The 12999-nt window shown below is 56.7% G+C and overlaps 1 protein-coding gene across 1 annotated transcript; it reads right to left on the bottom strand.

Moving 5' to 3' along the window:
• Positions 1–5254: 5254 nt before the first annotated feature.
• LOC119103134 (uncharacterized) lies at positions 5255–12537 on the bottom strand. Its single transcript, XM_037226585.1, has 4 exons — positions 12453–12537; positions 12109–12226; positions 8477–8663; positions 5255–5262 (listed from the first exon to the last, which is right to left on the bottom strand). Coding segments are annotated over exons 1-4 (315 nt in total). The 5' UTR covers positions 12455–12537.
• Positions 12538–12999: the final 462 nt, after the last annotated feature.

The following is a 12999-nucleotide window of genomic DNA, read 5'->3' as shown; positions in this document are numbered from 1 at the left end:
ACAGTCGTGGGGTAACGTTCATTTTTACTCAGACCCACGCGGCCTAGGGCATTTCAAGGATGACTCGTTCTAGTTTGCAAAAGAAGTCCAGAGTTGGAATCAGACCCGGGCTCCGAAAATAAGTTACAGATCCTAGGCTCAAACCCAGCCGAAAATGCTAAATAGAGGGTCATGCTGGAGATTACACAACGGAACTCAGACTCAAGTGCAGGTGACAGGCCAACTTCGGTAATATTCCTGCCATGTTTCTGGAGGATGATTTCTCCGACATTGGAGTCACTTCTTTGCCTTTGCTTCTATTCATGATTACACCAACAGCATATACGTATGTGCGTGTTTGTGTAGGCTGCATGAACTATGGCATAGGCATGCTGCGCTTATTGTCCGCTTTGCACGCCATACAATTTGCGTAACACTAAACGGCACTGACACACAAGTTTTCTTCAGCTCTTGATATTACTTTATGTCCAAAGATTGTTTTTACGATAGCCTAGTGATCTGTCTTTTTGATTACGTAATGCCTTATCATTCATAACACGACGCCCTCGCATCTCACCCCGCAAGATGACTTAACCTCGTATTTATGTTATGTGGAAAGGTTAACTAAGTACCAGCTATGTACACATGCGAAGAAGGACCCATATGCATACAATGCCATCACTGCGGTGCAAAAACAGGTCACTGCAGAAAAAACGGGTTTGAGTCCGAGGGCTACAGCAGGGGCCGCCGGATTCATTCGTTTTGACCCAGTTTCTTTCCGATTACAGCGCCAGCTGCCTGGAATTTGGCAGCGCCGAGGGCGCGGCTCCGCGCCATTAGTCCTACCACACGAGCGCTATTTGGCCAACTTGCCATAAAAACCGGATTTGTCACAGTTTCACACCCGAAGTTAATGGTTTCATGCGGCAAACGGCTTGCTAACGCGGACGGGGACCTGGCGAAAGGTCGGAGAGCCACTGTATGGTCAACCGTAGCCCTTCTTCGCGTTTCAAAGGCCTTGCTTCTCATGCCCGGCATGCCCGCATGCCTTGCACAGGGTTAAGGCTAATTTGAAGCAGCAGTCAAGCGTGACACACAGCCTTGGACGAGCGATTACCGTACCGCCGCTCACAGAGCCGCGACAGTCTGCGTGCTGAGCGGCAGGGGGCCGGCGGCGGCTAGACACCGCTCCCTCGCATTGCCCCGGAAATGGGGTGCGGCTGGCAGAAGGCCGCGGTTTCATCATCATGTGCGCGGCATTGTTGCCAAGCTGCGGCGGGACGCGGCCGCTGGCCGTGACGTGAGAACCTTCTGCGGCGCTGGGGGGCAGCTGAGAATCGAGGTCACACCCTGCAGGGCAGGAGTGTTTGCTCAGGGACCGTATGCTTCTAATAGATATTCTAAAACCTACTAGCTACGGGTAACTCCCGTGCCTCAAAGTTAAAGGTGAAACAGTTGGCTATCGCCTCCCGCATGGTAGTGTTCTGCCTCGTGCCGTTTGGGAAGAGCTAGCTGCCGCAGAACGATTCTTGGACGTGGATAAATCGTTCGTGTCCCAATACGTTTGCAACTTGCAAATACATGGGCGTGGTGCAACATCATTGTGACATGACGGTGATGAAATATCACAACTCCTTCCCGTTTAAAATAGCCCTTGTTACTTTCCACATGCATATGAAGCAGTTAAACATCGTCAAAGCCTTGCGGTTCGCGTAACCCACTGCCCAGTCCCGCACCAAAATCATCATGACCAGATACCTGTCACTGTACGTGACACGCCTCCAGGCATCTACAGTGGCGTGCCGCTGCATGTGGCAAGTGTCCAGAAATCCACAGGGGCGTGCCACTGTGCGTGATTCGTCATCACCAATTCTCGAATCCGCGTCGTGATAACCAGGACATCACGGTACGACCCACTGGGTCTCGATGTCAACCGCACAGGAAAAGCCGCGTTACAGTCGCCCGCGGTGGCGGCGTAAGGTGAATGGGGTTCACCGAACCGACTGAAACCGGTGGACACGGGCGGGATTCGAGCTATGCGACTGAAACCGACTTGTGCCGACTTGATGCTAAACCTGCTGACCTGCTGCTGCTGCCGTAAACCTGCTGAAGCCGACTTGATGCTGACGTAAACCTGCTGAAGCCGGCTTGATGCTGACTTAAGCCTGCTGAAGCCGACTTGATGCTGACGTAAACCTGCTGAAGCCGACGTGATGCTGACGTAAACCCGCTGAAGCCGACTTGATGCTGACGTTAACCCGCTGAAGCCGACTTGAGCAGGCAGGAGCCGATCTAAGCCGACTGGAATCGGGTTGAACCGACTAGAGCCGACTTGTATCCTTTGGAGTAGACCGGAGCCGACTAGAGCCGATATGTATCGTATGGAGTCGACCGGAGCCGACCGGAGCCGACTAGAGCCGATATGTACCGTGTGGAGTCGACCAGAGCCGCCTGGAGCAGCCAAGAGTCGATGTGTACCGTGCGGAGCCGACCGGAGCTGACTAGAGCCGATCTGTACCGTATGGAGTCGACCGGAGCCGACTAGAGCCGATATGTACCGTACGGAGTCGACCGGAGCCGACCGGAGCCGACCGGAGCCGACTAGAGCCGATATGCACTGTATGGAGTCAACCGGAGCCGACTGAAGCCTACCGGAGCTGACTGGGGCGGCAGGGAGCCGACCGTCGGCTGCGCCTCCGGCAGGGACGGCGCGTCATTACATCACAGCCACCCGAGCTAGCCGAAGACGGCTGCCGGCCGGGCGGCGCCCCCCGCCCCGCTCTAATGGTGACCCCGCGACCTCAGACCGGCCCGTATCCAAGGCAACGGCCGGCCTTGTCCGCCCCTCCCCTCCTCTGCGGATTACACAGCTGGGAGAGTGGGATGAGCGGCGGCCGAAGCTCCATCAGTGTCGGAGCCGGGGCGGGCCGAAGACTGTCATCAGTCACCGCCGGCCAGACACGGCGGCGGCGACAGCGGCGCTTACCAATCCTCGCAGATGTCTCTATAGCTAGACCATTCAATAGCCGCTGCCTCCTTTCTCTCCGGTGCGTGAAGAGCGGCGCTGAATGTACGGCCACACGAATTGCTCTCCGTCGGGATAAACTGCTCTATTTGGGCAACGTTTTAATCAGCCCTGGACGAAATTGGCCCCGGCCATAATTAGCTTTTGGTTAATTGTTGGAGAGAAGAAGTAATCGGATAAGCCCAGCACGATCGGTTCGTGCGATTAGAAAAGTTGAAACTACCCAAAAGTGCAGGTGGTAAACAACGCTTCATCTGCCATCGCGTCCTCGAAGCGAAGCGTTTTTTTTTTTACATAACTTGTCGCCAACGCGTTTACATATCAGTGTGAGCTGTCATTGGGCAAGGTCCACGCTCTAGAATAACAAATTACCCTGACGACCTCACACCACGCACCCTGGTGTGATGAGCATCGGCGCTGGGTCAGCACGCCGCCACATTTCAGCCCCCCTGTCGACCTCACACCACCCACACTGGTGTGATCAGCATCGGCGCTGGGTCAGCACGCCGCCACGTTTCAGCCCAGAAATGACGCAAGCCCCAAACCCTCTGAGAACGGACAAGACGCGCCCAGGCGAACGATCTCAGTGGCTAAGTCTCGTACGTGTGATACTTGCTACTCAGACAGCTGGTGCTTCCGATGTCGAGTGCCTCTCCGCCTACCTTCTGCTGCAAGCGTTTTGCCATGCATTAATATGGGCCCCATGTGGCAACCCGGACTGTTGCACGGGCGGCAGGCATGAGTCTGTCATTGTGTCAGCTTTCGCCACCATCTGCACGTCGTGATATTTAATTCAGCTTTCACGATGAAACCGTGTATCTGAAGCCAGTGGGCCTGCGTGCTATGAGTGGTGAAGGCGAATTGCGCTGAGCCGGTGCGGAGCCCTGAAGAGGAAACAACACGTCCGGCCAATAAAGGGATGGTTCAAAGTACATACACCATGCCTGGATGCAGCCGGTACGCCAGAATAGCTACGTAGGGCTTGATAAGCACTACTGCACCATGCGTCATGTATGCGCAATTAACGTGGCAGCAAGAATTACACACAACTTCGCGACTTGTACCCAAAGCCTACCAGCGGTATTAATCGATGCCTTGAGAAAGCCTTGTGTACGTTTTCCATGACTGTGTGTCTGTGCATGTCACCAGAATGGTTCCGTCCCAAATAGAGGGCTCAGTCTCTAGTCCTCGAATGCCTGAGCTAGCCGTCGGTGCGTCCAGGAGTGTAGCTCTCACCTTGATGTTACCTATTTAAAAAACTTGGGATACACCGACAGAACCCAAGTCATGGTCACCGAACGTCGTTCAGTTTTGACGTGAACTCGAAAGGCAGCTCTTTTTTGCAGCTGTAGTTCTGGCCCCGGCAACGGAGGGTGAAGTTATTCGTTAACATAGAGGCAGCGGATGGCCAACTGCACCTACGGCCAACAGCGGATGGCCAACTGCAACTGCCAACTGTAACCCCGTCTGATCCGGCCCCTCGGATGTCATCGGAAGCCGCTCAAAGTAACCCGACCGCGCGCTGTCTGGCGTCCGCACCACGGCTGGACCAGGAGCGTCGTGACAGCGCACAACGCAGTGCCCGGTGTCGGCGTCGCGCAGCGTCACGCTCTCCAGGGCCGGCCGTTACGCGGCCACCGGCCGGTCGATCGTTCCGTCACGCGCGACGCACTCCGACAACTGCGACCTTGCCACCGAGACCGGCGGGAGGCACTCCACTGGCCGAGGCGCTGCCTCAAGATCACCGTCACGCCCTGCCCGGCTCTGGGTCCGCTGGTGACGGCAGGACCGGAAGTAATCACCGTCGATCGGACCGGGAAGAGGCCCGGCGCCGCGCGTCTGCCGACAAGACGGGCGCGGCCGGAACCGAAGGCCATCAAGCCCCGACCGGCCTACAAGGTGGTCCAGTTTCCGTCAGAGTGCACAGGCTGGATCTTTGAGCAAGGCCATCGCCAGACCAAGCAGCGCGGACCATCGTATTCGATAATACGGCGCCGCCGGGTTTTTGAAGAGTGCTAGGACTAATGGACTTGCCGGACGGCTCACTGACGGATCTCATTGAAAGGCCACCCAACCATCAAGGACGGCTAGATCGAACCGCGTGCACGTGCTATCACCGGGCACACAAAGCGTGGTCAGTGACACGCCACCGGGCGGGCAGCGGCCGGACACCGGCAGTTATCACGGCAGTTGAGACGGCGGAGACGGCGGGTGCCGGCCACTTTCGCTGCTGGCGCCCAATGAAAGCGGTCAGCCGTCTGGCGGCGGCGGGGGCGGGGGACAGCTGTTTGGTGTCCACTGCTGCGGTCGGGCGCCGCCGCCGGAAGAAACCGACAGTGGCTGTGGGCGGCGTCACGGTCCGACGGTGGGCTAGCTCGGTCACGCCGCTCGCAGCCGGCCGCAAGGGGAGGGGGCGGGGACGGCCGCTCTCCAGCACGGCGCCGCTGGGATGGCGGCGATGAGGTCGGGAGGAATGGCTGACTGCCCGTCTGTTTCACATGCTGCCCTTTAGCGGTAGTTGCGCAGCAGTCAGTGACAAGAAGTTCGGCAAAAAAGGATTGGGGTTGCTCAATCGCTCCAAGCTCGCCGTCCGGACGAGCTGGCGATATGCATTTGTGTATTCCCACAGTTCACCGAAATGGCGATAAGTCGTAAAGAATCGCAATGAATATCACAAGGCGCAACATGGTGTGTCTATTCTATCATACATTCCAGTACATACCATTCAACGCTAGTTCACTCGCGCTTGGTAACAATACTCCTTCAAAGGATCAATATCAGCGATATATCATCCTTTTCATGGTTTCAACGCCCTTTCACTTCAACCATAAAGATCTGGAGAGCATCGCTAATGGTGAAAGTGGGAAGACCATGGCCGTTCCTTTGATGATTGTCAGTCGGTGAAGCAAATTTAATTTCTCGCTAACCGCATCAATGAGCGTAATGGTATCAGTGGAGGGAAAAGAGGCAAATCCGCATGGAACCAGAGGGCGGAAATGAGGCGGAAATGAGAGACAGCCAACATGCATTGCATTGCGTAAAGCAAAGATGTGCTGAGAGGAGAAGACGCGTCAGCAGCAGGGGCGTCACCACATGACACGTTTTGAAATATTATTAAGTTAGCACAAGCAACAACGACGAGCAGTTTTTCTGTGAGGAAGCAAGGCTTAAGACGAATGTTGACATCATTTGAATAGCAGAGAATTTATCAGCCTTCGTTGAGAATGCTACTTGGAGTCGCGCCTTTGTCAGAGTTGACCGAACAGATAGAATCTATGGTCTTCACGGTAGGTAGATTAGCATAATGTCCGGACAGCATTTGATAGGGATCGTGTTCTAACACATTCACATCGTGTTCTGGCGTTTCAAACCATATTATGAAATGGCATCTCCCCATTTTGCTCCAATTAGGTCACATCTGAATCTTGCCTCCAGGCGTTGTGCGTCTCAAGGACTGTGAAGGTCGTCCCAGCTGACGTATCAGATGGTGCGTAATTGAGGTGTCCGGCGGCAAGCGCCGCTGGTGAAGAGAATGAATCACCCGGTCGAGATTCCATTGGGGCTACAGGGTGTCACGTGACATTTGGTACAGAAGGCAGATTCATCCGCTATCAAATACTCTTATAGCAGGAAATGACTGTTATTTCCCATTGTGAGGTCAGTATGTGGCCGCGTCGACAGAAGCGGCTAGAATATCTGCGTAGATGAAAAAGGTCATTTAGGAGAAACTTCTAGAACTATCGTACGACTTGGAATAAACTAGACGAATTACAACAAGAAAATATAATTTAAGTTCTCATCTGACGGATTAATCAATGACATGACATCTATGTGACGAACCCTCTAACATTCCAGTTTATTTCACACTATGATTATTGCTGTTATTAAACCGGATCACCATTATATAACGCTACCCCAAGCAGGTAGTTACTTAAACAAACTTGGGTGATTTACCAGACAGTTCCGACTGTTCCACAGCTCACTTGTGTGGCACTTATACCCAGAAAACGTAAGCCAAACGGTTCAGGCGTAGACGGCAGATTCCAGTTGTTTTTAGTGCAGTGTGAAATTCCTGCTATATGTACAGCTACGTCGGTGCAAAACCTACACGAAATATAAATAGTGCTCGGAGATGCATTACGCACCCATGCAAGGTCCGAGGTGCGATACCTCAAAGAAGCACGCGGGAAATGGACGAAACGTTACAGCCATTGCTGTCATCGTCAAGCCATTTGTTACCACATCGTTGCTTATGATCTTTATGTTTGCAGTCAATCGCACTGCACTTAAAAAGTGGACCGTAGCAAATCACCTCGTGATTTCAGAAAATGGGCAGTAAGGGAGCACCGAGTTCATCCGCTATACGCTAAGATGCGACGCATGCAGCTGGGCCTGAACCAGCCAGAACCTGCGGCTGGGTGGGCTGGTCTTTACCCGGTCAGTCCCGTCCACTGCGGGGAACTGGTGCGGCCCGGAGCCCGCTCAGTCCAGCGGCCCTGAGCCGGCTCAGTCCAGCGACCCCGAGCCCGCTCAGTCCAGCGGCCCTGAGCCCGCTCAGTCCAGCGACCCCGAGCCCGCTCAGTCCAGCGACCCTGAGCCCGCTCAGTCCAGCGACCCTGAGCCCGCTCAGTCCAGCGACCCTGAGCCCGCTCAGTCCAGCGGCCCTGAGCCCGCTCAGTCCAGCGACCCTGAGCCCGCTCAGTCCGCTCCCCATCTACAACCCCAGCGAACGCCGTGAGGCACAATTCTGGGACGTCCGTCCGTACCCAATACAGCGCCGGCTCAGTCCAAGTCTTGCGTAATTCATAGCACCACCCTAGTTCATTATGTTGCACGCCGGCTTATTTAGACAGGACTTCCTAAAAAATTATGCCGTGTTGGTTATGAGTAACTTACTAGGCTCAGCATCATCAATCCACGATGTTTCCATTATCCCCAAAACGGCGCGGTTCTTTTTGTCGGCGTCAACGCCACACAAATGACGCTGACGTCGAGATTTATATGGGATGTCACGACGCCGGTGTCGTGCGCTTTCACGACGGTGAATCGTGCATTGTGTCTGGCTTTGGTGAAATGCTAGGGTCTGTGCACATCTGGTACATCAGGAAACGTAACAACTGCCGCCAACTCACCAAAGCCAGACATGGCATTCCACTGAGCGAAGCGGTTTACTTCCGGCACATTCGTCGGCGCCCCGCGGAACAAAGCGTCTACCTCCGGAACATTCGTCGGCGCCGCGCTGAATGAAGCGGCTTACCTCAGGCACATTCGTCGCCGCCGCGCAGAGATAAGCGGCCTACCTCCGGTGCATTCGTCGGCACCGCGCAGAGCGAAGCGGCTTACCTCCGGTACACTCGTCGGCGCTGCGCTGAACGAAGCGGCTTATCTCTGGCACATTCGTCGACGCCGCGCAGAGCGAGGCGGCTTACCTCCGGTACACTCGTCGACGCCGCGCTGAGCGAAGCGGCTTACCTCCGGCACACTCGTCGGCGCCACGCAGAGCGAAGCGACGCCGGCAGAGCAGGCCCTTGGGGCCGGCCGGGCAGGCGTCAGCGATGTTGGCCTCCTCCAGCTGCCGCTCCAGGTCGCTGTCCAGCCCGTTCGGATGCAGGTCACGCAGGACGTGGTCGGTGGCGATGCTGCGATCCTTCAGCATGGCCTGCCGGCACGCCAGACCCATTTGCGAGGCGACAACCGCAGGCAAATTCGTCAGCAGTTGGCACCAGCTGTGCCGCAATAGGAACTTCCCAAGAGCGGTGTGATAATGCTCACATTAGATGGCTGAGCGGTATCATTCGCTGCATCGTGACCGCAAGTGAGTTACGGAGAGAGATCACGGAGAGAAAGGTCGTAAGTGAGAGAGTGAGCGGGTAACTGAGCTGTGGCGGGCGGAACGTGGAACAATCCCTGCCGCGGTTCCCGGCCGCTCCAGGCCAGCTTGATGGAAGTGTGTGAAAAGTAGGCGCGCTGGCAAGGCGACGAGGCCACCATCGGGCGGGGTCGCCAGTCGACCGTCGTAATAGATCGGCGCTTGCCGCTTGCCTGCTCGTCAGGTATGCATGTGCTCAATCAACTGGAAAGCAGGCTGGCCGCGGACCAGCAGACGAATTGTCCGACATCTCCCCGAGTGGACGCCGGAGAAAGCCGGCGGGCGTCCACCCCAGTCGGCATGAGAGCTCCCGGTCGCGCGCATCTGCTCCATTGTTGAGCAAATGAACTGACAAACGTATTCACTGTGCAGCGGGGAGAAAGCGTCCCGTCGTGGACGGCAGCGACGACCCTCGGGGCCCACATGGTCTGCCTCACGACGACCCTCGGGGCCCACATGGTCTGCCGCTCTCACGGCGGCATCCCAACGACGACCCTCGGGGCCCACATGGTCTGCCGCTCTCACGGCGGCATCCCAACGACGACCCTCGGGGCCCACATGGTCTGCCGCTCTCACGGCGGCGTCCCAACGACGACCCTCGGGGCCCACATGGTCTGCCGCTCTCACGGCGGCATCCCAACGACGCCCGGGGGGCGGCCGGCCCTCATCTGCCCGGCTCGGGCCCGCTCGGCTCGCGTGAGTGCGGTTTTTGCGTCTGGCTCGGAGCCCGCACCGGGCGTCGTCGCCCTGCCGGGCCGCCAGCGCGGCTACCCGGGCCTCCCCGCTGACTGAACCAGAACTCCCCCCCCCCCCATCCCCTCCAGGTCAGGTCAGTGGGCGTGAACGCAGTGACTGCCGCTGCGCCGTGACCGCCTCGGCGGCGATGGACGCATTAGCATGCGGCGCGCCGGACGAGAGGCGCCAGCGAGGCCTGACTCGGCCGGCGGCGGCAGGCGGCTGCTGGGGAACGCCGGCACACAGTCGTGGGAGGGCCCGCTTCGTTCAGATTTAGGGCACGGGTGGAAGATAACATATTCAAACGATTCCAGGTAATCAAAACGTTCGAGGTGAAATGGCCATGAACATCAACCTCCACGAAGACGTTTTCATTACCCCACCACGTGCTCGTCACTGCTTAAAATTCCGCCGCCGCTCGAAGTCCATCAATGTATCAGTTGTTCCAAAGACGCTCATAGCTAAAGCTCACGCCCCTGACCAGCCCCAGCCCCAACATCTGGCGACCAAGTTAGCTTTGCGTCCACGCATCAAACTGCTGAGTGCCAAGTCACTGGAAGACTCCGGCGAGTCGGCGCGGGGTGAACACTTTCACAGCGAGCAGCCCACCGCTGGCGGCCCGCGCGGCCTGAGACGGGCGGCACCGACCCTCCGCTGCCCGCCGGCGTCCCGGCAGCCGCCGTCGGCCGGCCGGGCTCGGCGCCGCTGACGCTGTGACCCCGCCCGCTGCGCGCCCCGGGGACGGAGAGGAGGCGGCCGGGGTTGCGTCAGCGGCCGGCGCCGGGTCACCGCCGTCCGGGTGGTCCCGCCCTAAGCGGCACGTGCGGTCATGGGGACCTGTCGGACACGACCACTGCGGCGGCGGCCACCGCGCTGTGGCGACACGGCCGAAGACGCATGTGGGGATCGGCCTGGAGCGCGTGTGTGAAAGTGATTACACATCTGCGTGAACATGCTACGCAGGTATCTTGCATGGATGAACGCTTTAGCAGCCATGCACAATGTATGTAACACAAATATGCATGCATGATTTTCGTGATGACATGCATGGGCTTGATATTTGTGCTGATTGGGTGCTCACTTGAGTGCTATCATTTTTTATATTTCTTGAATTATGTCGGTGCTGGCGAAGATTCCTCGATAGAATCGATGTAAGAATATGACTGTCACATGAGTATCGTGTATTGCTGAGCGCTATTAATCCTGTCGAGCACGCAAGCGAGGAGGTGTCGCCGTCACAAGTCGAGGTTTTGACGAATCAGGTGATAGTAACACTATCATAAAACCCATAACTCACTGACGCTCGGTGAGAAGCGTAGGGCGATGTGCAAGTCGACGTGCCAAAGGCGAGGAGGTGTGACAAACGAGCTGTCGTTCCGCCGACGGTTAGACGTTTCAGGGGGAGGGGGTCATGGCAGACTCGTGCCTGACTCCGCTCCAGCCGAGTCAGCTTCGACTCACAGCCCGCGGGGTTGGTGAAGGCTGACTCCAAGTGGCGTCGCATAAACTCGCATAGGTCGTTCGGATTCCGACCCGAGGATATGCGACCCAGTTTCGATTTCAACTGCGATGGAGTCAATTTCAGTGAAAAATATTTCAGAGGTCAGCGCCTATATGACCTTTGCAAGAGCCTGCACAAAACTATTTTTAATCGGCGCCGTGATTTTTCCAGGGTATATGAAACAAAGAAAAACTGTCAGAATGGCAAGAATGCATTGTTGCATACTTGTCCATTCGGGCCGACCAACACTGATCATGATCAACCCAATCAATACAATGACTCGACTCGGGCCATGACCGATATCACACATGTGTTGAAAGCAATCAATTAAGCCTAGGGTCATCGTACATCTGGCTGATTTGGGAGTGTGACTCCAACTCTCGGAGTCAAAAGCATGCTGGTGCACAGAGATTTTGCAACTCGACCTTTTTCATGCAGCCCCTCTTATACGTGCAGTGTTAAATTTCACAACAGTTGAATGGAAGTTGCCCCTTTTCGCCCCGGGTGGCGAGAGCCATGAAAGCGAAACATTGGCCGACGTTGGCAACTGACAGGACATGGCAGAGCCGACATATTGACACCATGTAACGCAAATATGCCGCGTAAAACCGATCATCGCTGTACACGCCTGGTTGTAAAGTGAACAGGCGTCGCATCATAAGATTTGCCAGACTGCAACACCGCAGATAAATGAAAAGATGCACTGCACACGCGAATATCATACATTATGAGCGATGATGGAGCAAGGATCAAAGCGCGCACTGTCATGGAACATGCCTGACCGTGAAATATGTTTCGATAATAACCGACTAGTATACAAGTGGCAGGAATGGGCTGCGTAGTCGGTATGCCAAAGCATAAAGCCGATATATGACTCGCGGGTTCTCCGCGGTTTGAACGCCGATTGAATAAAGCCGTCCATGAAACACACCTCTGGTCTCATGCCGGAGCCAGGAGTCACGCTTTAGTGTTCGGGAGGTAGGACTGTGAGCTACTCACATCGGACTGGTTCAGCGCCTCCTGATCGTACTCGATCTTCAGTCCGAAGTCACCGTCGTCGAACGCCGAGGCCTGGCCGACGACCAGCATCATACACAGGGCGAGCCACTGGGGCGACCTGCGACACCCCGGAGCTTGTCAACACGTGCCAATCTCCGCATAACGCGACGACAATGACACACTTGACGTTTGAAACCATCCAACCCCTCCATGTCACACCCTCTATTCCCACCGCCTCGACAGCACGGACCGCAGAACCACCGGCACCGACCACCGACAGAGGCGCCGGTGACAGCGCGAGGCCGGAACGGCGCGTCGGCCGGGCGGCGCCGGCGTTCACTCACATGGCGGCGCAGCGAGATGTTGCGTGGAGCTGGACGGAGGCTGGACTGAGCCGGCGCCGGCGCCAGGTGAGCGGCGGCAGCGGCGGCGGCGGACGGGCGGGGCGGCCGCCGCTCCCGGCGGACGGGCGGGGCGGCCGCCGCCGCTCCCGGCGAGGACGCCAGGGCCTCCTCCGACCGACGCCGCCGACCGCCGGGAGTGGCACCGCCTCCGGCCGCGGAAGCCAGATCCGTGGCGGAGTCTCTGTCGGGCGACCCCCGCGCCGAGGGCGAGGGACGGCCTCCCGTGTTTGGGCTTCACACAGCCACTCTGCTTCGCACAGCCCCTTCCGGCCTAGTTCATCTCTTTTTGCTCGTTGGCCAAAGGGCGCCGGTGTCGATTCTTGACTAAGCTCTTTATGTTTCGAAGGTTAGTCCAACTAATGATACGGATAATTCAGGTTTAGGGATATAGATATGGTCCAACATATATCACAGCAGAAAACGGTGACAGTTGTCCTCACACCTGGTTGGTGCGACGGATCCTGTAAGATCGTGCAGAATGCTCGCT

Source organism: Pollicipes pollicipes, unplaced genomic scaffold (assembly GCF_011947565.3).
Source record: "Pollicipes pollicipes isolate AB1234 unplaced genomic scaffold, Ppol_2.1 Scaffold_5724;HRSCAF=6776_pilon_pilon_pilon, whole genome shotgun sequence".
In the NCBI taxonomy this organism is placed as follows: domain Eukaryota; kingdom Metazoa; phylum Arthropoda; class Thecostraca; order Pollicipedomorpha; family Pollicipedidae; genus Pollicipes; species Pollicipes pollicipes.
Note: the sequence above shows the minus strand (reverse complement) of the source record. Positions and strands in the feature narration are given on the sequence as shown.